The sequence below is a fragment of the Pteronotus mesoamericanus genome, unplaced genomic scaffold, assembly GCF_021234165.1.
Source record: "Pteronotus mesoamericanus isolate MK-2021 breed Mesoamerican mustached bat unplaced genomic scaffold, CSHL_Meso_final contig_2, whole genome shotgun sequence".
NCBI classification, from domain to species: Eukaryota; Metazoa; Chordata; class Mammalia; order Chiroptera; family Mormoopidae; genus Pteronotus; species Pteronotus mesoamericanus.
This window is the reverse complement of record NW_026555084.1, coordinates 20,465,549-20,491,500: the sequence shown is the minus strand read 5'-3', so window position 1 is coordinate 20,491,500 and position 25,952 is coordinate 20,465,549. Positions and strand designations below refer to the sequence as shown.

At 40.5% G+C, this 25,952-nt stretch overlaps 1 protein-coding gene across 8 annotated transcripts in view; it reads left to right on the top strand.

Annotated features, from left to right (window-relative positions):
- The window catches only part of ARHGAP26 (Rho GTPase activating protein 26), a 392,428-nt gene that overhangs the window by 259,035 nt on the left and 107,441 nt on the right, over positions 1-25,952 (top strand). For 3 of the 8 annotated variants that reach the window (XM_054568247.1, XM_054568246.1, XM_054568248.1), the window contains exon 18: positions 2,598-2,690. The exons of the other annotated variants lie outside the window; for them this stretch is intronic. In XM_054568247.1, coding sequence (XP_054424222.1) covers positions 2,598-2,690 — 93 coding nt within the window. The remainder of the gene's footprint in view (positions 1-2,597; positions 2,691-25,952) is intronic. 8 annotated transcript variants of the gene reach the window in all.

Here is a 25,952-nt window from a genome sequence, read left to right as displayed (position 1 = left end):
GGCCTTTCTCCTAGTTGTGTTGTGAAGACTGAGTTGAAGCATGCGAAGTGCATGTCATGGTTTCCGGCATGCAGTCAGGGCTCAAAATGGCAACTTTCACCCCATTAAATCTTAGTCTTTTGCTGGAAATGTTTAATACTTTGTGGGATACTGCATTTCCTGCTTTTTATTTTTGGGTCTTCATTTGCTGTTTATGACTGCTGTTTGATATCTGTTGCTGGCTCTGAGCTTGGTGATAATGCTCCAGTTGCTTCAACCTTGACGCTTATCCCAATTCCCCAAGACAATAATTATGTCACCCTGGAAGTGTTCGGAGAAATTCCTTCAGGGTGAATGAACTGAGTATTCTCTCTGGACTGTCACAAGAACATGGAGTGTCATTCCACCCGGGAAGAAAAGTTTCCTCACTCTTTGTCTCTGCTCAGCAGTCAAGAGGGATAAGAACGTATGCTCAAGTATTTATGAACATAAAGAATAATACAGTCACTTTGCATTTGTTGAAGAACTACTATGTGTCAGGTGCCTTCACAATCCAGTATCTACTATCATCGTAAAAATTCCCAAAAGCAGATAATGGATTTTTTAGTTTACAGAGGAGAACACTGAGATTCAAAATGTCACATACTTGCCTGAAGTCACACTGCTACCAAGTTCCAGAAGTCAGTATTTGTACCTATGTTCCCATCTAAATCCAGAGGCTATTTTTTCCCCTTAATATATTATACCTTCACATATGTCTTAATTATAGATCTGAAACCGAAATGGTGGGAATTGATATATAGCTCACTTTAAGCAGACCCTTCCTTCATAATGTATTTCATTTCCTTTTGAATTTGATAAAACAAGATGATTCCTTTTCAAAGTCTAAAAGACCAAGTGATTTATGGTAGTTTTCCCCAGGGTTTCTAATTAAATGATATTTCTTGTTCTATAGAACTTAACAAGTTTGGATGAGTTTTAAAAGTGTAGGGAAAAGGATCATGTTGCTTACCTTTTTTGGGGTAATGATAACTAAATATTTTATTGTATTTCTTAAGATAAATGGTCATCACTGTTGAGTATATATTTTTTCTGAACCATACAAATAAGCTCTAGTTACTAAGAATCTCAGCAAGGTATATTCACCAGTTGAATAGTCCTTATCCCCTTGGGAACACTAGAGTCTAGAGCTTTTTTTTTTCTTTTTTCTTTTTTCCCTTAGTCATAGGCTACTTTGTGTTCTAAATGGGGTCGAGTTTCCATTATTAGTGATTTAAGGTATGTAGAAATACTTTTAAAATTCTGGCTTCATTTTTGCCTCAAGTGCACACTCCAATAACTGCTTCACTGATCAGTTTTACTGTAGCCAAATTTTTCTTTGTCTCCCTTTCTCTCCTTTCCACTCTGTTCTTCCTTGTGCGGTGGTAGATCAAGTCTTCTTTGTCTGAATATCCCCAACATCTAGTCTGTTGCTTGTATGTACCTCAGATACTCAGTAAATATTTTTTGAATTGAGAAAACTCTCCCTTTTATGTTCTCCTGCTTCTTAACTCAGATTCAGAATATATATTTTTGTCCAGTCTTGTGTCTCAGGACTTATTTCTTTCATAAGAAGGCCTTGAGATACTTCATTTGCTGAGGACCAATTTTAAGTCATTACACATGGTAAAATTATAGCATGATTTTAGAGTGATAATTTTCTCCAAGATGAGACCCTCCAGTGCTTTCCGTGTCGATTTTATTGAAAGTATCTAGGCAGGACCCAGCTGTCCATGTTGTTTATGTCATGCCACTAGCCCAGTGCACCTCAGTGCATTCAAAGTATAGTGAAAACTGTAATTGGGTGGGAATTTAACAGCCTGAAAAAGGCTCTACTTTTAATAACCTGACTGTAGGGGGTAGATTAATTTCCAGGTGGGTTTGGGATCACAATCATGGTCACAGTAGTCACTGTCTCTTAATTCCACTTTTAAAAATTTAAAAAAAAAAAAAAGTTTCTTTATCATATGTCATTAAAATAGAAAAAGGAAAGAAAATGAGAATGAGACTGATTTGGCTGTCTGTGCCCAGCCGTGGGTGGGCGCTGGACTCTCAGCCCCCTGTGCTGGTTGATTTGTGACGTCTTGTGGAAATGCATTTGGAATGCATGGAAGAGCTGCCGACTGCCTCTGCTCCCTCTGCGGAGTGCATGGAGTGCTTACGGGAGATCTGGCAGGAAAGCAGGGGAAGGGTGATGACCTGAATTTCCACAGATTTGGACGGAGGCATGTTTGTAACCAAAAGGGAGCCCTGCCCTTTTCACTGCCCTACTTAAAGCCGAAGTCTGTACTCCCCAGCATGGCTTCCAAAGCATGCTTGATCTGGAAGCTGCTTTCCCTCTAGCCTTCCCTCTCTCCACTCCACGCCAGAGGCCTGACGCTCTGGAAGTAACCAGCTGCTTGCAGTGCCCACAGGCTTGTTCACCTCTCTTCCTTCGCTTATGCCTGTATCTCATCTGAAATGTTTTCTGCACAGGTAGACTTTGCCACCCACCCCACCCCTACTCTGTACAGCGTGTATACTGTGGTCAATGCCTGCGAAACACTTGGTTCACCTGTTTTTCTTCCTCTCTGTCATAGGACAAGCTCCTTAATGAAAGGCCCAGTGTCTACCTCTCCATTGGTCTCTCTCTGCCTGGCTTGCTGTACGTGCTTCATAGACAGTATCTTCTGGTGAGAGAGAGTGGGGAGGCCTTCACCAGATAGTCACAAAAATGCCCGTAATTACAAACTGCCGCAGGGTACAGGGACTCTCCCTAATTTGGGGTGGGGCATGATAAAAGAGCAAAGGATTAGTAGAAGTTAGTTGGGTAAATGAAAAAGGTAAACAGAAGGGAAGAGACACCCAAATAATGGTGTGTGTGAAGGTGAACATAGCTGGAACTAGAGGAAGAGGTCAAGGTGGAGAAAAGTTTAGAAGTTGCAGAGCCCACACTATAATTGCATACAATGAATAATTTCTAAGCGAAGTAATTAGTCAGAGTTTTGTAACTAGACAGGAAACACTGAAAGCCAGATCCTATCAGTCTGTCCTGGTCCCAGACTTTGAGGTTGGTAGTGGCAGAACCAGACTGCCCCCAAAGCACTTGTTCAGCTAAACCAAGTGTTTATCCCTCTTAGCTGAATTTGAGTGAGTGCCCAAAGTTAGCTGAAGAGTCCCAGCCCTGAGGTGGTTTGTGGGTACAAAGAAGGAAACAGACCTCCTTAACTAGAGGAATGCCTTGAAATCCTAACTCATTGGACAGAATCTTGGTTGCTGAGATTGTCTCTTACTTTCTTGGGTTTTTCCCCCTCTTGCTTTCTTTTTTAATGATTTCTTGTACTATTTAAGTAATTTGGACTGTATTTGTTCCTTTTATTTAAGGATACTTTGAACCTCTTAAGGCTGTTGGATTGCTTATCAGTGATTTTCACAAAGAAACAAAGGAAAGCTCTTGTTGCCCTCTTAGTCTTGTATTGTCAGAGCTGACCATTTGAAGTTCCACATAGTGGCTGCTAATGTGGTTTCTACTGCTGTGAGAGAGCGAAAAGTTGATCATATCTTTGTTGAAAGAATGTTTTTCTCTCCAAAGTATCTGGAAAAAGAATTGTATAGCTGAATACAGCCATTCAGAGGACTAGAAGACTTCCAGTTTCCTCTAATTTTGCTAAAATGACACAATCCCACTGTCTCTCGTTTATGTAGAGATGGAGAAAATGAATTTGGGCCTCCATCTTTATTTTTTATTGATCATACAGGCAACTTTTGTCAATATACTCTATCTCTGAATTTATGAGTAAGTAAGAAATTACCTCAAAGAGCCATAAATCCTAATCCTGGGTTTTCTTTACCCTAGATGTTGCCCTTAGGTTTACTAGCTGCAGTTGAGCCAGCCTTCCTTGTATTAATCAAGATATTACATGCCCTTCCTAGAGCTGTAGGCTGCTGCTGCTGAGATGCTCCTAGTGTAAATTCTCATCTCCAAACCAGTCCACATCGTGATTCTTCTTCCTCACTGGGGTCTTCATACCACAGAACTCATTTAGTCAATACAGAGGGAGCTGCTGGGCATAACTGGCTCCTCCTGTGCTCAGACATCTGTGAATGCCTGGAGCCACAGTAGAATTTTGGATCCTCTTCTCTCTCCCTCAAATATTTATTGATATAGTCTTTTTTTTTTTTTTTTTTTTTTTTTGGGTGCAGCTCCCACAGTGCAGTCTGCTGAGTTTTACAAGCTTGCTGGGTCACGTTCCATAAAGTTCCCCAAGCACTAAATAAATTGTTCACCAGAGTACTTGGCATTGTGACCCATGTTTGTTATCAAGGGGCTCAAATATACTGTGCCTTACGATTTTGCAGAATGCAGAGTACAGTCACTGCCTCTTCAGAGTTCAGACCTCCCTGGTAATGAGGGCCCTCGGAGGCATCAAGATGTTAATACGATATCTTACACACATTCAAGTTACGGTGTTGCAAGGCGGCCTTGTTGTTTCACTGTGGGGAGCCAGAGCTGTTACCACTTGTGCTGTAAGAACTTGAATCCTTCATTGGAATTAAAGGAATTTGCCTTCAACTATAAAAGGATGAGTATCTAACTGTTGTTTGTTTTGAAAGCAGTTTAATGCCAGAAAGGTGTGCCTGATAGAGTTCAGGAGACTATAGTTTCTTCTAACCCCTCTATTTACTCAAGACTTGATTTAGAATGTGCAAGCCCCTAGCGTCTCCTGTGCTCTGCTTCCCACGCTCCCCGACACTGGCCACAGTAGCTTTCTTTGAGTTCAGACATGCCCTCCTCTCCTGACCATAGGCCCTTGGTCAGAATACTCCTCATTTAATTAACCTCTACCCGTTCCATAGAGCCGTGAGTACTTCTTAAACAGGAATCACCTGGGAAGCTGCTTAAAGTGCAAATTCTTTATAAATATGGAAGGAGCCTGGGATTGGGCATTTCTGACATGCTCCCAGATGCAGCTAGTGCTCTGGTCCTCAGGAGCTCCTCTGGTCTTCAGTGTAGTCACAGTCCCATGTTTACATGCTTGTGACATTCTACAGCTTTCCTTCATAGAGCACTGTTCACAACAGTATAGTTTCTGTAATTGGTGCCATTTTCTGCTTAGTGTTTATCTTTTCGCTAAATTCTGAGCCCTGGGAGAGCAGGAACCATCTGTGATTTTTGCTCACCCTTTTGTTCCCAGGACCTATCACAGGATGGCATACAGCATGCACTATATACTTAGGATGGGCAGATGAGTAGTTAACTGTTTTATTGACTGTTGATAGAATGCTTCGATTAATTGCTCTGAGATGACAATTAATTGCTCTGGGATTGTAAATCCCAGGTGTTTGGACCAAATTGTAAAAACTTGGTCATGGTTTTTATTATTTTCAAGGAAAAGGCCTCCTGAAATGTTTTAAATTTCATGTCAAGCAGAAAGAACCTAAGGTAATCATAGACTGAGGTTATCGCACGGTGAGTAGGGCATAGCTCTTGGTCTTCACCCTGTGAAAGGAGACTATGCCAGATTGGACAGACTCTTGATTTGTGGTTCCAAAGTACTGTATTCTTTTCTAAGACGTTCTTTTATTGAGATAAAATTTATATATACACACACACATGGAGAGAGAGAGAGAGAGGGAGAGAGAGAGGGAGAGAGAACATGCATAAATTAAGTGTAAAAGCATACAGTTCAGTGGCATTTAGTACATTGACCGTGTTGCATAACCATCAACTGGATTTCCAAAACATTTAGATTGTTCCCAATGGAAACCCCATCCAAGGTACTGTCTTCTTAGCTCAGCACTTCTGAGACTTTGTGGTCTCATCACCTCTTTACACTCATGAAAATTATCAAGGGCTCCAATAGCCTTTCTTTATATGGATTATATTTATCTCTATTGACAGTATTAGAAATGAAAAAAATTTTTAAGATTTATTTATAAATTCATCAAATGACATTATTTTCCATTTTTTGTAAATCTCTTTAAGGTCTGACTTAATAGAAGGTAACCAGATAATATCTTCATTTGATCTATTGCCAAACATTTTATTACTGAAGGATATGAACAGTAAATCAGGCCATATACATGTGTAGTTGGAAATGGAAGAAATGTTTTTAATCACCTGTTCAGGTAATTTTGGATATTCTTTTTTGTTAATACACTAAAACTCAACAAGTGACAATTTCTTTAAGCTTTATTGCAGTGTAGAAAATGAAACCATATCAGTGAACTTTTCATACATGGTTACATTAAACCCTATTGGCCTATCTTACACTTTGAATGAATACTTTTACCCATGCATGATTTTTTAAAAAAATATACATTAGTCATTTGGAAAATACTCGTTCAGGGAGTTATACACCTGTTCCAATGTGTACTTTTTATCATACAATTATTTTTAAAAATCACATTTGTTATCCCCACTAATCTCATTTTAAAAAATCATTAAGAATTGGGGAGCTTGTCAAGCTCATGGTGTCAAACCCAGGTTTTCTAAAATTATAATTTTTTTGAAAGAATGAATTTTGTCATTGCAGCAAATACTGTCAGTTGTTTTCTTTGAAGTGACAGACTCACTTGGTTGATTTTTGAGAAATGTCTGCCAAATACCAAAACCTGAGTAACTATAGTTCTTACAAGTTAAAATGGTATTTCATGAAAAAAGAGATTAATTTAGTTGCATCTCAAACAACTGCAGAACTGCTTTCCCACAAGTCAATTTTGGTGTACAGCGGAAAAACGCTGTATGCACATTTCCTCTTTTACTCCAATATAAAAAAATGTGCTAAAAGGCAAAATGTAATAAAATTAATAACTTTTACTGTTTTAGCAAGGGTGTTTTTAAGTAAAATTGGGCTTATTTATTTTCCTTTTATTTGTATTGTTGACACTATTGCTGATGTCCCCATTCCCCACCTTCCTGCACTGCGCCCCTCCATCCAGCGCCCCCTTCCCTCTGGCCATCGCCACACAGTTGTCTGTGTCCATTGGTTATGCATATATGTCCTTGGGTAATCCCTTCACATTCTTCCGTCCAGTCCCCCCTTCCCTTGCCCCTTCCCCTCTGACAGCTGTCAGCCTATTCCATGTGTCTGTGCCTCTGCTTTTTTTTTTTAACTTGTGAGTTTATAGTAATGAAGAATACAGTGACTATTGATACAGTTTTGTACCATTGCCTAAATTAATGTTAAGGTACCAGCGGTTTTATTGACCCTTGATTTTACATTTTATGGACCCCCTGAAAAAGTCTTGGAGACTTCTCAAGAGTCCATGGACCATGCTTTGATAACCACTGCCTTAGCTAAAATAAGAATCACAAAATAGCCTTCTCATAAATATGTTCATCCCAGCCACTTCTTAAGAGGACTATACCTGATTATAGTGTAAGAATTAGAAGAAATTTCCTTGTGGGTATATCAAAGCAAATTTGCCTGATTCTATAGAAGTGAATGTGACAAATTTTATCAAAGCAGAACTAACTTAAAAATTGCCCCGTGTTGCCTATTAACATCTAAGATTTTTTGGTTCAAATATCTCCAACTTATTTGGTTTGGTGACATCTTTAGTAGGACATTTTTTTATATATATATAGAGAGAGAGAGACTATAGAAATATGGAAGTTCTTGAAAATTGATTTTTATAAAATTGCGGTTTTTAAGAATTAGTTCAAACTCAGGTTCTTAATTTCTCAGAATTCTATACATGTTTTACTGTCCAGAAGAGCTGTTTTTTCATGGACTTTTCTCAATTGTTTTTTAAAATTTTAGAGCCGATTTAATTAAATAATTTGGAGCTCAAAGCTTAGAATTCTCATTTTTAGTTCCCTTTAAAATACTTTTGTTCTAGAAATGTGCTTGGTATATTTGGACATAAATTATAATGTTAGGGTTCAAACCATATAGATGTTCTTGATCTTTGCATTGCATAGCATACCTGTTGTGACTTTTTTATGTTGATTTCTTCCAAACATACAATTACCAATCTGATTTTAACAATATCATAAGATGATTTTTTAAATTTTGTTACATTTTAAAAAATTATTTTGCTCTTAATGGTGTATTCAAGTTTGACTTAAAGTCATTTCCAGGGAATAATTAACATGGGGCTAGTTGACCATAAGATTACTATGAAACGTTTTGAATTATCTACTGTCAAAAGCTAGTGTGATTTTAATCTGTATTAGTTGGACCATTTTATCTAGAAAAGGGAAAGAACAATTCCTTGCAATATTAACACCAGATGTTATAGAAAAAGAATATTCAACTCATTATATTATGAAGATTATGAGAATTGGATTTCATTCATGGCTCTGTTCCATCTTAGCTAGGTGACCTTTAACAAATAACTCAATTTCTCTGAGTCTCAGTGTCCTCATCTGTCTAATTGGAACAACCCCTCCCTCATAGGAATTGCATTTGATACTATAGCATAAATAAAGAAGTTCACACATTGCTTTAAACTTGATAGATGCTCAATAGAGTTCATTTGTAATTATCAAAGAAAATTAAATATGGCTGTCACAAAAGTATAGTATAAGCACATGTCAAAGGTTTATGAGGCTACCAGCAGAAATATAAATTGGTGCAAAAGAGGATAGGAACTTACATAGTTAATGAAAGAAAGAACACTGAAAACACAACTACTAAATTAGATTCAGAAGTGGTTAATGTTCTATAGGGCAGTAAAACTTGAACTTTTGAGCTTATCTTTTCTGCTGGACAGAAATTATTTGCGTCTCTACCAGGCAGAAATAATTTGCAAACTTATCAGTTTGAACTCAAGTTGAAATCTGTCTTCACAGAGCCTGATTCCTCCTCAGTAGTAAATAGTAAGTCAAGCAAAAGTTACATTTCCCCAGAATATTAATTAATACAGCCCTCCTGGCAATGTAGCCATTTTGGGCAGGTCAGGGAGAGTTGAGGAACAGAGGAATGTAAAGTCACCAGTGCCAGTTAACTTGGGTTATCAAATCATGTGGAAATGGAAGTGAGACCTGGGGACCGTTGAGGGTGGAAGGAATTAGAACTGAGACCCTTATCTTGACCATGGATCCTTGACAGGCTTTACCCTCATTGAAAACAAAGACTAGATTAAAAAAACAAGTAAACAAAACTTTACTTTCTAAAACAGAGATACAATAGTGAATTTAGTATAGTATCTTAGCCTGAGATCTGTAAGAAAATTTGTAACCACATTCAAATATACTCTGCCAATATCACTCAGTGGTACTCCTTGAGTATAGGCTGAAGAATATGTACTCAGCCTATGGTAGCTAGAATTTCCATAAATAAAGCTCCTCTGCAGATAAGTTCAACATTATAAATACACAGAAAATAATCCATTATCAGCTAAAGTCAGTGGAAACAATGTACAGGAATATCAAAACCCATGAACTTCAAATAATAAAACAATAATAGAAAAATTCCACAGAGACCATACAATAATTGCATTTAAAATTATTTTTAAAAAAAATAAGGAAGGGATTACAATCAAAAGAACAGGCAGAGTTTAAAAAATCAACTCTAATTTATAAAAATGAAAAATAATCACTAAAACACTCAATTGATAAAATAAATATCAGACTAAACAAAGCCGATAGGAGACTTAATGAACAGGTAGATAACCCTTAGAAAAATGCTAGAATGCAGTTCAGAGAAATAATGAAATAGAAAACATTTGAAGAAGCGTAGAAGACAGAATGAGAAGCTCTAAAATATGTCCAGAAGTGGGACTAAAGAGAATGCAAGCTTCTCTTTAATAATACTTGAAGAGACACAACAGCTAAGAATTTTCTTAAATTGAGAGTTATGAAACATCAGATTCTGAGAGGAGAAATCAAAGTAAGCCTATACAAAAATGCATCCTAGAGAAACTGCAGCACTCTTGAGAAAATCTATAAAGAAGATTTCTTGAGTAACACTTAAGAGGCAAGCAGCCTTGGCTCACCTTGTGTTCGAGAGCAGTGAATGAACTTCCTATCACTAGCCTTGCGCTTAGCTCCCTAAGTCCTGGTACACCACCAGCAAGTTGAATGATGCAGACTTTCTTCTCTTGGAACTTCCCTGTTGCAGAAACAGTTTTAGACTGATATCCTAGGTGTGGCATTTTCTAGCTGAAGATATAGATACCATTTGTTGCACTTACCACCTCTAATTTTAGGCTTAGTCACCTTTAGTAGTCTGAGTTTGGGGGCCAGGGAAGCAGTCAGACTTCTGTTTTTAGGTTTTAGTTTTTGGGCCTAGAAGCAGAATAGTCAGTCACTGCTTGACAGTCACCTTAATGACTCGGCTTTTGAGGCAGGAAATGAAATCTCTACCTCTTTGGTGTGGACCTGACTTCCCTGAACTGCCCCTTTGCTTCTCTTTTCTGTATCTCCCATCTTCTGGACTCACACAGAGGCCTGAAACTATGCCTAACTTTGGAAGCATCCTTGGGAGTGAGTCACGGGCCAGGACACTTCACTCGTAGGCAGTTACAACAGAGCTTTGAGAGAGTGAGAATGAGTGCTGGCAGGAGGGATGCATTTTTAGAGATGAGGACAATGCAGAAAACTTCTCCAGTCTTGGTATAACATTCCTCACTGCTTTCTCGCTATTTTTTATTTTGTATTTGATGCTGGGTACCAGCGAGTTCCATGATACAGGGTTGGGATTTCTAGACTACCCTCAGTGTCTCTCCAGGAGAGTAATCCTTACACGTGTCTTTCGCCAGGCCCCTAAACAGTTCTCTCACCTCTGGTTTCTGTTAACAAAAGGGGGTGGTTTTCTCAGCCCTTTGAGGGACCCTTTCTCATCAGCCATCACCATTACTGATTTTCCTCTCTCTCCTTTCCTCAGCATCCACCCAGACTGTGCTTTGCTTTTTGTCAGATATAATGTCCTTCAGAGAATGCCTTTAATTACTTTTCATTCCATTTTTTTCTTTCGCTAACCTGAACTCTCTCACTCTCTCTCTCTCTCTCTCTCTCTCTCTCTGAAACGTTTCATAGCCCCCCGCAAGTGTCTGAAAACTGGATGATTATTTTTTTTTTGTCATTGCTGTAATCGAAATGTCCACATTTCAATTTCTGCTGCATGTGCTACCCAGCATTTAACTGGGCAGCAGGGAGAAGCTGGAGGGGAGGTGATCATGAAACATAAAAGCTTTTCATTTTCATAATGGCTTGGAGTGTGCCCTTTCTAAGAGCAGCTACCATGGCAACAGGTTCTAGCTTTGGCAGGACTCTAGTGGCACTGGTAGTACAGGGGCCTGGTGAGAGTGGAACAATACCCAGGAGCAGCAGTCGCCTCCTGTAGGCTCGCTTCTAGTGATTACTGCCACTTTTCATATTTGAGGCTGTACCTTGTATACAGATGGGTAGGTTGGTGGCAGTTTTGCTTCCGAGTGGCATAGAGAGCTGTGAAACAGCAGGACCAGGAGTCAAGGAGACGGACAGGCCTTGAAGCCCTTCTCTGTCCCCAAAAGAGAACGCATCCAGCAGGCACCTGGATGGGGCGATGGCTCTGCTGTTGTTGCAGGCACGGTTCCTTCCAGCTCCTGCCAGCCTCCAGCTTCCCCTCTTCGTTTCCTTCCCCCATCTCAGGCCTGGTGCTCCCTTCTGGTAAACTCCAATCTACTTGATTGGGAATTATCAGAGTGTGAATCTCTCCGGTTGGGTCTTCCTAAAAATTTTACCTCTGTCACTTTCAGAGGTTCACCTTCACCAAAGGCCTCAACATTGGCCCCCCAAACATGAAATGTGTACCTTTTTGGACTATTTTCTAGAGCAAATTCTAGCATAGGGATTTATATTTTTCTCTCTCAACTCAGAGTGCTGATCCTAATAATAAAGCTTGCATGGCAAAGCTTAGTTTTGCTCATCACTGACTTCCTGCTGGACTTAAATGGAAAGATCTGAAATGTCAGTTCAGTAGTCACAGCAAATTCCAAAAGGAGAAATAAAATGAAGTTCACAGAAGTACACATCCTAGAGAAGCCACAGAACACTCTAAACAGAGAGAAAAATCTACGAGGAAGAACTCTTGGACGATAAATAAAAGTCTAACAGGCATGGCCCATAATTAAAAGTTGGTCTTCGGGGCTTTGCAGCCCGTTTACAGTCAGTGCCTCTCGAATCTCCTCCCCAGGCTCCAGGGAAACACTGTTTTCGTGCACAGCTAATGGAATGCCAGAGCAGAAAGCTTGATTTCTTAGCAAGGCCTGCTTCCCTGATAACATTCTCTGCATGTACTCATCAATCTGCCTCTTTGAGGCTCCTGTTAAATTTATTCTCCTCCTCTGCTCCTCATCATCCCACTTTGCACAGTGCTGAATTGTTTTCAGCATTTTTTCACCTCTCTTCCTCGCTTTGTCCTTACACCCTCCCTGTGAAGTAGATCAGGAAAGTCTTATAATCCTTTTTTGGCCTCTGTGGCCGCCACAAACATTTATGAGCTCCCTCCCAAGTGCCACAGTCACTGGGATGGGTGGGAAATACTGAGATCAGAGGAGCTGATATTCTGAAGTTCAAATCCTTTCAAATCCATTGGCCATCAATCTGAAAATAGCCCTAACAAATATTTATCGAGCACCTTTTCTGCTGGTTCGGGCGTACACTGATGAACAGGGCTTACAAACCAGGAGAGAGGAGATTTGCATAATTCCCCTCCCAGCCGCCTTCATTTGTGGATCTAGGTAGGCCCCAGTGCGCTCCTACACCAATTACTGAGTCGGGGAAAATCACCCTTGCCCAGCTTCATTGAGTGAGATTTGATAACTTAATAATATTTTCCTTCCCCATTAAATTTCATGAAAGATACATGGCTTTATAAATATATAGGAATACTTAAATAGATGTAGAGCTGTATTTATTTTTTAAAATATAGAAATCAGGTGTCATCCTTGCCTCGTATGTCTTATTATTTACTTGTTACTTTTGATATGCTTTGCTGGAGACAAATTTTTATGTCTGGGCCCTTAACGAAGCCATTGGGTCGATAAGCAGCTGGGAAAAGTTCGATATCATTAATAGTCAAAGAAATGTAACTTCAGATGAACCTACACACATATAGGTTCAATATTGTTTACCACTTACTAAAATTTCCAAAATAATAAAACCTTGGGGTTCAGAGAAACAGGCTTGCTTAAACATTCTAGGTAAGAGTATAAATTGATACAAGTCTCCTAAGTGACAGTTTGGTAACATGTATTAAAAATATTTATACCCTTTCATCCAGAAATTCCATTTCTGTGAATTCTAGAGAAAGAAAAGCATTTATGTATATGAAAGTTTATTTAAGTGTTATTGGAAACAATAAAATACTGAAAACAATCTGAATGTTCAGTAATACTGGATTTCTCTAATAAAGAATATTTATATAGTAAATATCCATACAACCATAAATAAGTTGAATAAGACAATGGATATTTGAAAAGTTTCTAGTACAGCAGTAAAAACAGGTTATAAAGCTAGGGGCATGCACTGTGATTCCAGGTATGTGCACACACATGTAGGACATAACATTCATATCTTTAAATACTGGGTAAAAATTTAGTTATTTCTGATTGGTGAAATTATGGGTGATTTTTATTTGTGCATTTCTGTGTTTTTCAGTTATTCCACAGTGGACATTTTTCATATATAGTACAAAAAAAAAAATAAAAGAGAAAACATATTTTAGGGTTTTTTTTCCTAATGATAGCATCATACGAAAGAATAAAGGATAACTATTTAGACATAGCCACCACCCTAAAGATCAAATTGACTTCTGATGACATCCACTGAGCCTGTCTTAAGGAAGATAGATGCATTTTATTTTATTTCAGCATATGCCTCTGTGTGTGCTGGAGGTGGGACAGTCATATGTAGGCATATATATGTTTAAGGGAGTGTGTGCACTCAGATGGAGGGGTATGTGTAGCCAGGTATCACAGCCTTGCAGTGCCTTGCTTCTTGGGGGCGTTGCAAGGATCTGCATGTCCAGAGATGCTGCCTGTGCTTGGCTGACCAGTATGGTTCATACCCCAGACTCATGGCCACGTGCTCTCTCACGTGATGCCTGAAGTTCAACCTCAGGCATCCTGTCTTCAGTGGGTCAGAAGTCTGAAGTGCTTTCAGCTGTACCAGGGTTTTATGAAACAGTGTAGAATTGGCACTAATTATTTCTTGAGGCCACTTGTTATTTGTTTGTTTAAGCACCAGATTTTAACTTTGAATACCAATTCATGGTGAAGGTTCATTTTGGTGAGTGCAAGTAGATGTGGTTTTCTGACATTTTTATACTGAACTCTCTGCAGCCTGACCTTTCACAGAATAGTGGGACTCCCTGAACCTTGCTTTTTCTCCTCTCAATTTTTCCAAACATAAGCACTCATTTGAAGGGGCTACTCTTTTGTCTATTTCCCACACTACTTTAATGATTACTTAGCTTTTTATATAGCCCAGCCAAATGCTGGAACATGTCAACAGGATTGTGGTATACTTATCTCCTTCTGTGTACATTTCTGAAAGGTGGCCCTCTGTTTGCAAGACTGAGTGGTAGATCTATTGGTGAGGGACACATTTGCAGGAGGAGCCACTTCCTAACTAGTTTGAGGCCACAGAGATGGATGGGAGGGAGGGAGCAGCCAGAAGCCGCAGGGCGTTCTCCTCATTGTGTGGGAAACCAGAGGGGTGGCAAGGATTCCAGTGCTTCCAATTGTATTAAACAGCTGTTGACACAGACTTCAGAATTCCTGTGGAAAAGGAAGTGAACTCCTCTGGAAGAGAACTTTTAAAGAGGCCTCAGGCAGGCATCACTGATATTTGTGGGTAAAGATACAACTTTTTGTTGCCTATGTGTCTGCATGAGTGATTTGCAGACTTCTGGCCTGTCCTCTTTGATGAATGGGCTCAGCTCACGTGTCTCCTCCTTTGAATGGCCTTCCCCGCCCTACCTAAGATGGTTCTCCTTATCAGTTTTGATCACATGCTTCTGTTTTATTTTTTTCTTGCCACTTTCACAGTCTGACATTCTTACTGATGTATTCGTGCATTATCTATCTTCCCCACTGGAATGTAATGCCAGTATATGGAACATGGGGCTCTGCAAGTCTGCTCCACCGCTGCATCCCAGGCCCAGAAGGGGGCATGGCATCTCGTGGCTTTTGAGTTAATATTGGGTACAAGCAGACATGGTACGTTTAGGAACATGCAGAAGGCCAGGGTAGCTGGGACTGCGAGTGAGGGCAGAATGGCATGACGAGAGTGTTGTGGGATGGGCAGGGTCTAATAGGTGAGCTAGGGAGAGGAGTGTGGAGTTATTCAAGGATCTAATGTTCATAAATTTTGTTTCATCTCTGTGTTCCATCACTATCCAGATTGGCTTGCTAAAGTCGGTTATTGATGGCTTTTCTACTTGGAAACAGGTAGTGCTGTGTCCTTGAAGTGCTTCTTCAGCCTACCTTACCCTTCTCTTCCCCTTCTCCAGAGCTGTCAGCTTGGCATTCTCACCTGCTTTGCCTGATGGGCCCAGCAAAGCAAGATGACCACAGCCGCGGTGTCAGGCTCTGATGTCTGCACAGTTGAAAGCATCTAGATCTTGGTCATGTAACACTCTGACTTCTCCACTGAAAAGTGTTGAGGTTGGGCTTTGTGAATGACCCTTGCCGAGAGCCCAAATGCTGGGTGGACCAGGGGCCTGGATCCTACCTCCTCTGTTTGAATCATTTGGTGTCTCACTAACTAAACATTGTTGGCTGTTCTCTGCCTAATATTACATTGGTTTTCTCACATTGGACCTTTAGTTCCTGTTAGGTGACACTGTGCTTTGTTTTATAATCTGCTTCCAGTGCAGGGTAATTCAGTGAGTTTCCAGTTCTGTGCTTCCTGTAAGAATAAATCAGGTTTTGCTTTGCATACATTGAAGTGGTAACTGTATTGGTGTAATTCTCTGATGAATCTATTTTTGTGATTAAGGCAATAAATATTATCAGAAGAGTATGTGTGTTTTCTAACATGTACAATTGTATAGAAACACAGTTATTTTATATGAACAAACGAGTAAGATGAGCTGTTTCTTCCCTTGATCTTGAACTTACAGTGAAAATAGTGCAGCCAGGAGCTAAGAGATGTTGGTATAGAGCTTCACGAGTAGGGAGATATGTGCATATATTAAGGGTAGTCCATTCAGGTTTTTCCCCTAGCTTTTATGTGGGCTCTGCAAAGAGTGTTGTCTTTTCTTTTCTTTCTTTCCTTTTTTTTTTTTTAAGACTTCTATTCTTTAGCATCAGACATATAAACATATAGAATGTAATTTTTCTTGGATGTTAAGAGAGCTGGAATTTCATCTTTCATTAATAGTACTGGTTGGTTTCTAAAACTTTTCCATGAGGTGTTCAGCTCTTATACATCAAGATCCATGAATTTTTCAGGATACCTTAAAATAGTTGTTTTTCTTCTACTAATGGAATAGCCACATGTAATCACAAATTTCTATGATAGCACATATAGGTTTATAAATTTGGTACTTTGACCCTTGAATTAAAGCTAGTTTTTTTTCAATCTCAGCCTCTCCATTTGTTTCAGGCTCATGGCAAGGAATGTAATTTTCTCTGTTTCCTTTTTAGGGTGAAAGTACACAACTCTTCAAAAATACGCGAGTCAGCTGGGTTACTTCCCTTATTTAAAAAAAAAAAAAAACTCCATGAAAGGAGATAGATTATCCAGGGTACATGTGTGTGTGCATATTTCTCTGCTCTTTGTCAATCTGTGAATCTCTCCCTATAACATTTCCCATAATCCTGACTGTGGATTTGGGATCTTGATTCTCCTTCCAGAAAGGATTATGGTTATTTCTCTAGAAGCAGAAATAAAGATTGCATTTCATGGGAAGTGAGGCTCTCCGACTGCTCAGTTTTGGAGCTTCTGTTCTTGTTGGAGCTAAGCCATGTGGCAACAGGCTTATCCCTCAATCTTGATTTAGCTTCTTTTGTCCCTGTTTTTTCATCTGTAAAATGGAACTAGTCTCTGGAGCTGACATCAGAACATAGCTCTTTATTTTAACTAATGAAAGATTGTTAATATTATTGAATTCAGTTGGCTCTATACATGTTTACTTTTCATATTTAACATTAGTGCCGTTTGTGGGTGACTGGTAACTAGCACCTAGAGGCTGTTGGTCCAGGTCTCCAGGTCAGCTTTGGCTAAACTGGGTGTTCTTCGACCACGCTTCCCAGAGGAGGCTAGTGCGATGACTAAGGGAAGCAGTGTGAAACAATTTCAGAGACCTACCGTGTTAACACACGTATAGGTGCAAAGGCATGGTGCCCAGCACCTTTTACTACTCAAATTTATACCATTAGTGCTGTACTCTGGTTTTTACATGTCTTGAATTCTCTTAGTGTACTTTATACTAGTTCGTGAAGTTCTTGTATCTATCTCTCTTTGAAAGGTAAGGAACCCATGAAATTTGAGCCTTTAAGTCCTAGTAGTTGAGACCTTTCTGAGTCTACACAGAAGTGTAGCTAATATTTTGTCATCCCTCTAATTAGAATTTTCTCATTGGTTTTCATCCCATTCAGTAGAGAATGAAGCTCTTAAGGTGGCCTGCAAAGTCCTACTGTACTGGCCACCCTCAAGTCCATGACCTGTCTGACTTCTGGTACTTTCCCCCTTGCTATCTCTGAGGCAGGTCCTTTGGCTTTCATCTGGTGTTGCCAGCATGCCACAGATGTTCCCACCTGAAGCGTTTGCATCTGCCGTTTGCTCTTCTGTAGCCCTCTTCCCAGAGATGAACGTAGCTGGCTTCTTTCCCTCCTTCAGGTAGTTAGTACATGCTTCAGTGACGCCTTCCCCAACTACCTTGGCTAAAACTGCATGCAGACCCTGGTGCCCCCTTTCCACCATGTGTTTGATTTACTTACTGTCTGTCCTACCCCAAAAGAATGTAAGCTTCCTAAAGCAGAGAATTTTGGGGGTGTCTTTTTTATTCACTGCTATATTCCCAGAATTTCAAGCAGTCCCTGGCACATAAAAAAGCTCTCAAATATTTAATAACTGGAAAATAGATTCTGTGCTGTTGGCTTCTGTGCTGCGTCACCTTGCTCCTCTTTCCTTGAATAGAAAGTCCTAAGGCAGCATCTCCACAGCTTGCCTTTTTGGACAGTATTTGCCTAAAGGTGATAGGCTGAGCCACTGAAGAAAGTGCTGCCACCGACAGGAACTAATACATTGGCAGCACTTGGTGACATCAAGTTGGCATGCACTTGGGCAACCTTTATACCTTCTCTCTTTATGCTCTGGCATCTCTCTAGATTTGAGAACATAAGCTTCAAAATAAATAAATCAGTGATAACTTATTGTCACTGATAATAAATCTGTAAAAGGACTTTTAAACTGTAAAATGTTTTGAAAATGATAATTAGACTTCATATGGTTTGTTATGCATTTGAAATAGTTAAGTAATCTTCTAGGAATAAGATTCCCTGGGCCAGCTTCTCTGCAGTCTTTTTTGTATGCGAGTTCTGTTCTTCCCCATGCAGGCCCATGGCCTGGGTCAAAGAATACAGTGGCAGACTAGAGCCTGAGCTGAGCAGGACCACGGAGGGGAAAGCTAATCGATTTACCCCTAGATCTCAGGGATGTGCCACCCATGTGCATAAGACAATTCAAATACCAAGTAACCGAGACAGTGTGGGACAAATAGAATTCAGGTTGGCTTGGTTTTAGTCTAAGTGACTGTGACTAATTTAGGAAAACTAGGCAGCTTAGCAGCAAAAGAATAATTCTTCTTGTTAATGAAACCTGGTCTTTTCTGGAGGGGTTCCAATAATTCCCATGACACAGATTAGTTTTCCACCAACACAAACACTTTATACTGTTGGTGGGCAGAGATGAACCTAATAGCCTTGTTTGCTTTCAAAACATCCTTTTAAAAATAACCAGGTTCTCCTTTTACTCCTGATCTGCTTAACGTTAGCCTATGTAGGAAAGAAGAGAGGCAACTGAGATAAAGTGGCAGGATACATACTGTATATATTACCTCTTGTGCGTGTGTGCACACGTGTTTACGCACAAATGTGCTGCACTGTACCAGAGCATTTAAGAGCAGCAGCTGTGGAATCAGGTGGCAAACTGCCTGGGTTCATATTCCAGCCATACCACTTGTTCAGATATGTGGCCCTGGACAAATTTCTGGATTTTCTGGGCCTTAGCTTCTTCAGTGGCATAGTAATGGAACTTACAGAGTTATTTTAAAGAACAAATGAGATAATCAATTGGAGTGCTTAATGCCTGACTCACAGTAAGTGCTCGTGAAGGTCAGTTGCTGTTATTATTGATATCAGTCTTAATAATAATCAAAGCCAGGCAGGAAGTAAAGGGATTTCAGAAAAAGATAAGAAAAGAAAAAGTAAGATAAGGCAGACACTATACTTGAAGGTGTATTGGAAGGAGACTGGTGTAGTATTGTGAGCAGGACTTGGGCTCTATTATATAACATATATTAGGTAATGCATGTAATAATGATAATTATACCCTGTAAATATTTTATGGCTTTTGTACGTTCCAGATTAGCAGTGTGGCCAAGCAGAGCCACCTGGTTTATTATATGCCATCAGTGTCAGGGCGAGCTACACTGGTCACTCCCCCAACCATTGCCCCCAGTTTGGCAAAGGATCTGGGACACCAGTAGGTTACATGAAAGTTTAAACCAGACATTTAGTGAAGCTGAGCCTTGATCCCCTTAGGGGACGGTGGCCTCCCAAAACATGCCCGTGATCTGAAATGGACCACCTCTGTGCCAGGGACTGGGGATTGAGCAGGGAGGGAGGCTAAAGCCATCCCTGCTTTCTCAGAACTTCTAGTAATAAGTGGGCAAGACAGGCAGTAGCCAGGCCATGAATAATGACACAACTCAATACGTGCTAGGAAAGAGAATGAGGATTTAGAATTACAGTGAGAGACCTGACCTAGGTTGGGGTGTTCAGAAAAACCTCTCTGAGGAAGTGAGAGTGGTAAGTCAGCGAGATCCAGAGAGAGGGGGGCTGCAGTGCCTCCCCAGCGGGAAGGCGGGGGCGAGGGGAATCAGCATTTTGAAGGAAGGCACCCAGGCCTAAAGAGACTTCTAGCCCAGAAATCAGTAAGCAAAGGGAGGCATGGTGGGAAATGGTCTGGAGAGGTCCGTGGGATCAGGCAGGGTCCTGAGGCCGTGACAGGGGTTTTCAACTTGAAGTTAAAAACAGTCAGAAGCTTTTGGTGGGTTTCAAACAGGTAGTGTTGTTGAATTGGAGGAGACCAGAGTGAAATAGAGCTGGTCACACACTCAGATTTTAGAACATTCTTCACTTTAGATTGCAAGCGTTATGCAAAGAAGTATCTTGACTTTGTGCATTCACTCAAATCCTCTTTCTGAACGATTTTCAGTACCAAGTGGGCCTCTGTAAGTGGGCGTTAAGTTGATGTATATGACACTGGCAGTACTTACCATTTTTACTCATCTGTAGTAGAGTTTATATATTTCACTAGAGGCAGAGAAGACAGCAGTAATTATTCACAGAGCTTTGAGATCCTTGGATGAAAACAGTGTGGCGTGGATGGATGCACGTACCGCCATCATTGTCTTTGTTTAGGGCTTCGGAAACCATTTTGACATGGTTTCCATTTGGCCTCTCCTTTTTTCTTTTAATTCACTCTTCTCTCTTTATATCATAGTGTTCACTCTGTCATTATTAAGAAGCAGGATTCGGGCAATGCCAGCCAAGTACAAATGAAATGTCATCATATTTGAGGAGCATTTCATCATGTTCACGATTTTGTCAAGCTTATAGTCATTTTCACTGCAGGAAGGGAGAAGAAATGGTATTTAGTCTAGTATCATTCTCATATGTATCTATGCTTTCTCTTTTTTACACTCTTTATTTTTCTTCCCATTTAGTAATTTGGGTGGTGAATGAGGGAGCAGTATTTTTTTTTTCCTATTATAACTACTACTTTTTCCCTCACAGACTCAAGCACATAACTGTTTGGTATGTTCATGTTTGGTTGGGTTTTCTGAGGAAAATCCCTACCTCTTTTAGCTTAGGCTGAACTGACCCTTTGTCACATGAGAGCAACAGAAGGCTGTGGTGAAGAGTCTGAGCTCTGCAGCTCCGCCAAGCTCCCTGCCTCGCTCTGTGTGACCTCAGGAAAATGACTTAACTTCTCAGTGCTCCAGTTTTCTCACCAGTAAAATGGAGTTACAGTCTTTCTTGTCTGCCTCAAAGGGTTCTCTTGAAGGTCCCACTGTATGAAGGTATCCTTCATAAGCACCCATTATTCCAGCATTCGAGGCTGGCTTCTTGCTGGATTACCAATCCCAGAAGGATGTTGAGTATGGTTGCTGAGTGTGACCCCAGTCTGTACACAGAACAACTTATTGTTGCCTCTGCAGCACCATCCTGACTGCTCCCGCCTCACCAAGTCCAGATGGTGTCCAGGCAACACATGTACACAGTCTGACTTAGTAGAATACATGCTGGCAGTGGAGGTGGGATTCCCCCTGCCACTCCCCCTTAGGTACTGAGGATGAATTGGAAGTTGGCGACCGGAACCACTTTAGCAACCCAGGAAATTAAACTTGCCTGGCCAGCCACAAAAAAGTATAGTTCCAACAGTGTCATTTCCAGGTAATCCTTCTTGGCCCCAGAGCTTGGAGCTCCTCTACCCACGAGAGGGTATTAGAGAGCAGAGTGATATTTACTGCAGCCTAGGCACCCACCCACTCGGCCGCTTTCAGAATTAGTAACCTGGGGCCTACCCAGGACCTGTCTATATTCTGCAGAGGGTTAATTGCAGGACCATGATTGTGAGAAGGGGAACAGTCGGTATAAAAACATCCCCATGCAGTCGACTATGAACATAATCATTTAGAGAAGACAGCACTGTGTAAAAGGAGTGCCTGGGGCTGGGCTTTGCCGGGAGGTGGGCTTTGGATAGTTAGGGAAGGGCTTGCCAGCAGGCCAGGGGCAAGTTGGTGCCCCTGAAGGCAGAGTGAAGTGTGGCAGGTTTGCTCTAGCTTCTTGTGATGCTCTCAGCCTCTTGTGCCAGAGGTGATTATGAAGAAGTGATCAAAATAAATAATATTAGATTTTGAACTTTTCTATAGATTTGGAGCATCTAATAATTTTGGAAGAGAAAGAATACCTGGAAGAGGAAGTACAGATGGGTAGAGTAACAGGAGCCCTGGAAATGTAGTTGGATGAGGTAGGCCTCCCTGCCCCAGGCAGAAGCAGGTTACTAGACATTCCTGGACAGGAGATTAATGACATTACCAACTAACAGTATGACTTTAAATTGGCGCTTGCTGCTGCTTCTACCACTATCATCACTACTTTGTGGACCACCACTGTGAACAATAGCAGGTGTCATTTATTAAGCCATTGTTTCATGCCAAGAAATTTACTTACGTAATCTTGCTTAATCAGCCTTAAAATTGTATGAGGTAAATATTATTGCTTCTGGTTTATAGGTGAAGAAATGGGTTTAGAGATGACAAGTAACTTGCTTACTATTGTCACCCAGCTGGGAATATATATATCTGACTCTAACCATTGTGCTAAGTATCTCTCTCAGCCCCCCCCCCCCATAATGTAACTTGGAAATAATTTTTGTATTCTATATACCTCAGAATAGCACTTTGCAAGTTGTACGTCATTGCACGTTAGTGAGTGTGAAATCAATTTAGTAGGTTTAATAAAAGGATAGAAAATATCAGAGTTTATCACACTTACTCCTCCTGAAACTGTGTGTGTGTGTAGGTATGTATGCATGTTGCATGGGAAAATATATTTTATGGGGAAAATGTATTACATGGGAAAATAATTTTCTACCATGGGTCATTGTCAGAAAGTTTGAAAGTTACTATTTCAGAGTTTTTTGAAGGTCAAAATAAATGTAAAATATTGTTGCAAAGCTACTTGTAAACTCTAGAACAGTCTACAAGTCTAATTTCCTGTCATTATTTAACACTGGAAGCTGAAGCACACAGATTAAGGATGGCAGATAAATGTAGCTATGCTGTTCTTCCACCCACCCCATCCATTGCAGGTAGTGCTAATCTGTCACCACATCGTGTGCAGTGGAACCAGGACTCAGCTTTGACATACCTCAACAAAGCACTTCAGGCCTCAAGATGAAATGTATTTGAAAACCCAGCAATAGGCTTATGCATTGTTGGAGTACATCAGGATCAGACTGTGGCTGTCAAATACTGCTTAGAACTTACTGAGCTCTGGCTCTCATTTAAATGCTAGGAAAACACGTACCAACCCTATGACAGCATTGGGGTCTCTGCATTATGAGCCCCAGAAGGGTTGGCTACTGTCTCCTCCCCTCATTACACTCCCTACCATCATCCTCATCTGGAATTGATTTACCTCCGTCTGCCTCTTAAAGGGTGTCAGTCCCATCCAGAATCCCCGTCCATTTTCCCTTGAAACAAATGTGACAAGAGGCCCTTCTCCAAGGCCATATTCTTTGGAACCTACTTTTTCCTCATTAATTGCAATTCATGAGGGTACAGCAGGGAACATGGAGTGAAAATCTCCCAATAATGGCCCTGAGGACATGCCCCTCAGGAGATGCTGCACCTCAGCTGATGCAGCAAACTCTTAGGGGTCACAAAAGGAACTGAGTTTCCCCAGGTTAAAACTGAATGGAAATGTTTTCACTGCAGCCTGCAAAGGAAGCCTGTAGAATTGGCAGTTTTCTTAGAAGGCACCACAAAGGAATCCATGTGAACTTAGGGACCTAAAAGACACATCAAAGACTCTTTCAGTGGAATGTGCAAGGCACAAGAAACTTTTGCATGTGGATTTTAAGTAAAGATTCAACATGACATTCTGAACTGTGTGAGAAAGTACTCAAGCAGCTCAATTAGCTGCCCAGAAAGCAGGCTCTCGGTGTTTTATAGACCTTGCTAATGAATGAGTCCTGTAGCCTCTGCTGGACCGGGCTTCTCAGTGCTCTGCCAGCCTGCCTCCCACACATCTGTACATTCGTCAGGCTGTAATGGACGACTGGTGCCAGCAGAGGCTGAGGCTTAGGCCTGTCTGTCTGAGATGCATAGAGATCTCAAGCCATTAATAATTCAATCTGGAGTAATGAACATAGCTCTACCAAGTTGTGAGCAGTAATAACCAAGTGACAGATCCATTCATTACTTTGCTGTACCAAAATATAATGGTAGTTAGTCATAAAAGGTGCAGCTTTTTTCCCCCCAAAAGTTTCATAAGACTTAGATCAATGTGTTTTTTAAGTTCTAAAATAAAATGGATCATTAAGAAGGAAATTAATTATGTTGGGTAGCCTCAAGCCTATTTATATTCAGACTTGCTTATCCAGAATCACTGTACCTTTTTTTCCCCAATTGCCTTTGGCATTGGAGCCTGCAAATCTGAGTAATTATTACTTATTAATTAAATCCAAGAAATGGTACACAGCTTCAGACTTTGAAAGGGGAGGTTGGGATAGTTGAATACTTCCCCCCAAAACCATTATAAATAATTTGAGCTATTATGAGTGAGTAGCTGCACTGAGAATAATTTTTTATGTTTACTGGGTAGTTGCCATCATCTTTTAACACTTCAGTGAACATTTTTGTGCTCTCCTGGGCCAAGCACTGTGCCTAGCGCTGGTGGTGCCACCTAAAATAAGCACAGTCTCTATCCTAAGACAGCAATATAGACAGTAATCACATATAATAAATACAGGATTGGGACAACACTTCTGCCTTCATTGAGAGGTGGAATATTGAAGAAAGACTAGACAGAGACTGCAGAAAGCAAGGGAGCCATTGGATCTGAGCCTTGTAGATCACCAGTTTGCCAAGCAAAGAGAGAAGAGTAAGATCATTCTAGGCAGAGGAATGACGAAAAGCAGATAGGTGGAAAAGTAGAAAGTAAGAACAGATAGAGAATTATACTAATTACTACATTTCCCATTCATCATCACATTTAATCTGCCTAACAACCTCATGAAGTAGGTATATTTTTTACCCCCCCCCCCCCCCCCCCCATTTTTAAGATGAGGAACTCAGCTTCAGGAATCCAAGATGGTGGCAGAGTAGGTGGAAGTTACACTCACCTCTTCCCAGGACCAAACTAGAATTAAAACTAAATTATAGAACAATCATCCTAAATAACAAGCTGAAGACTAGCTGAAGAGAACTCTTATAACCAAGGATTTAGAGAAGAAGCCACATCGAGACTGCTCCAAACAGGTTGCACCTGCACAGAAGCTTGCACACCATGGTCAGGTTGAGCCTCACAGTCAGCCAGCCTGAGAATCTATCCCATGCATAAATGGGCCAGTATTCATCAAGACTCAATTATAACAAGAGAGCCCATAGAACACACACAGGAGACATTCCTGGAGCACTCAGCTCAGGGGATCAAGGAGACTGCACCAATGGACACCACAAAACACCTACTACATAAGGCCACTGTGCCAAGACTGGGAATCATAGCAGATCCATCTAATACATAGAAACAAACACAAAGAGGTGGCCAAAATGGGGAAGCATGCACAAATGAAAGAAAAGGAGAAATTGCAAGAAAAAGAGCTAAATGAAATGGAAGCAAGTAATGTATCAGATAGAGAGTTCAAAACAGTGGTCATAAAGAGGCTCAACAGCATAAAAAAGGACATAGAAACCATACAAAAGAACTGGTCATAAATGAAGAATACAATATTTGAAATGACGAATTCACTGGAAGGCATAAACAATAGGTTGGATGAAGTAGAGGATCATATCATCAATTTGGATGACAAGGTAGGAAAAAAATCACCCAATCAGAGCAGCAAAAAGGAAAAAGAATTTTAAAAAATGAGGATAATCTAAGGGGCCTTTGGGACAACATGAAGTGTAACAACACTCAAGTCATAAGTGTACCAGAAGGAGACGAGGGAGAGCAAGGGATCAAGAACCTATTTGGAGAAATAATGACCAAAAAATTCCCTA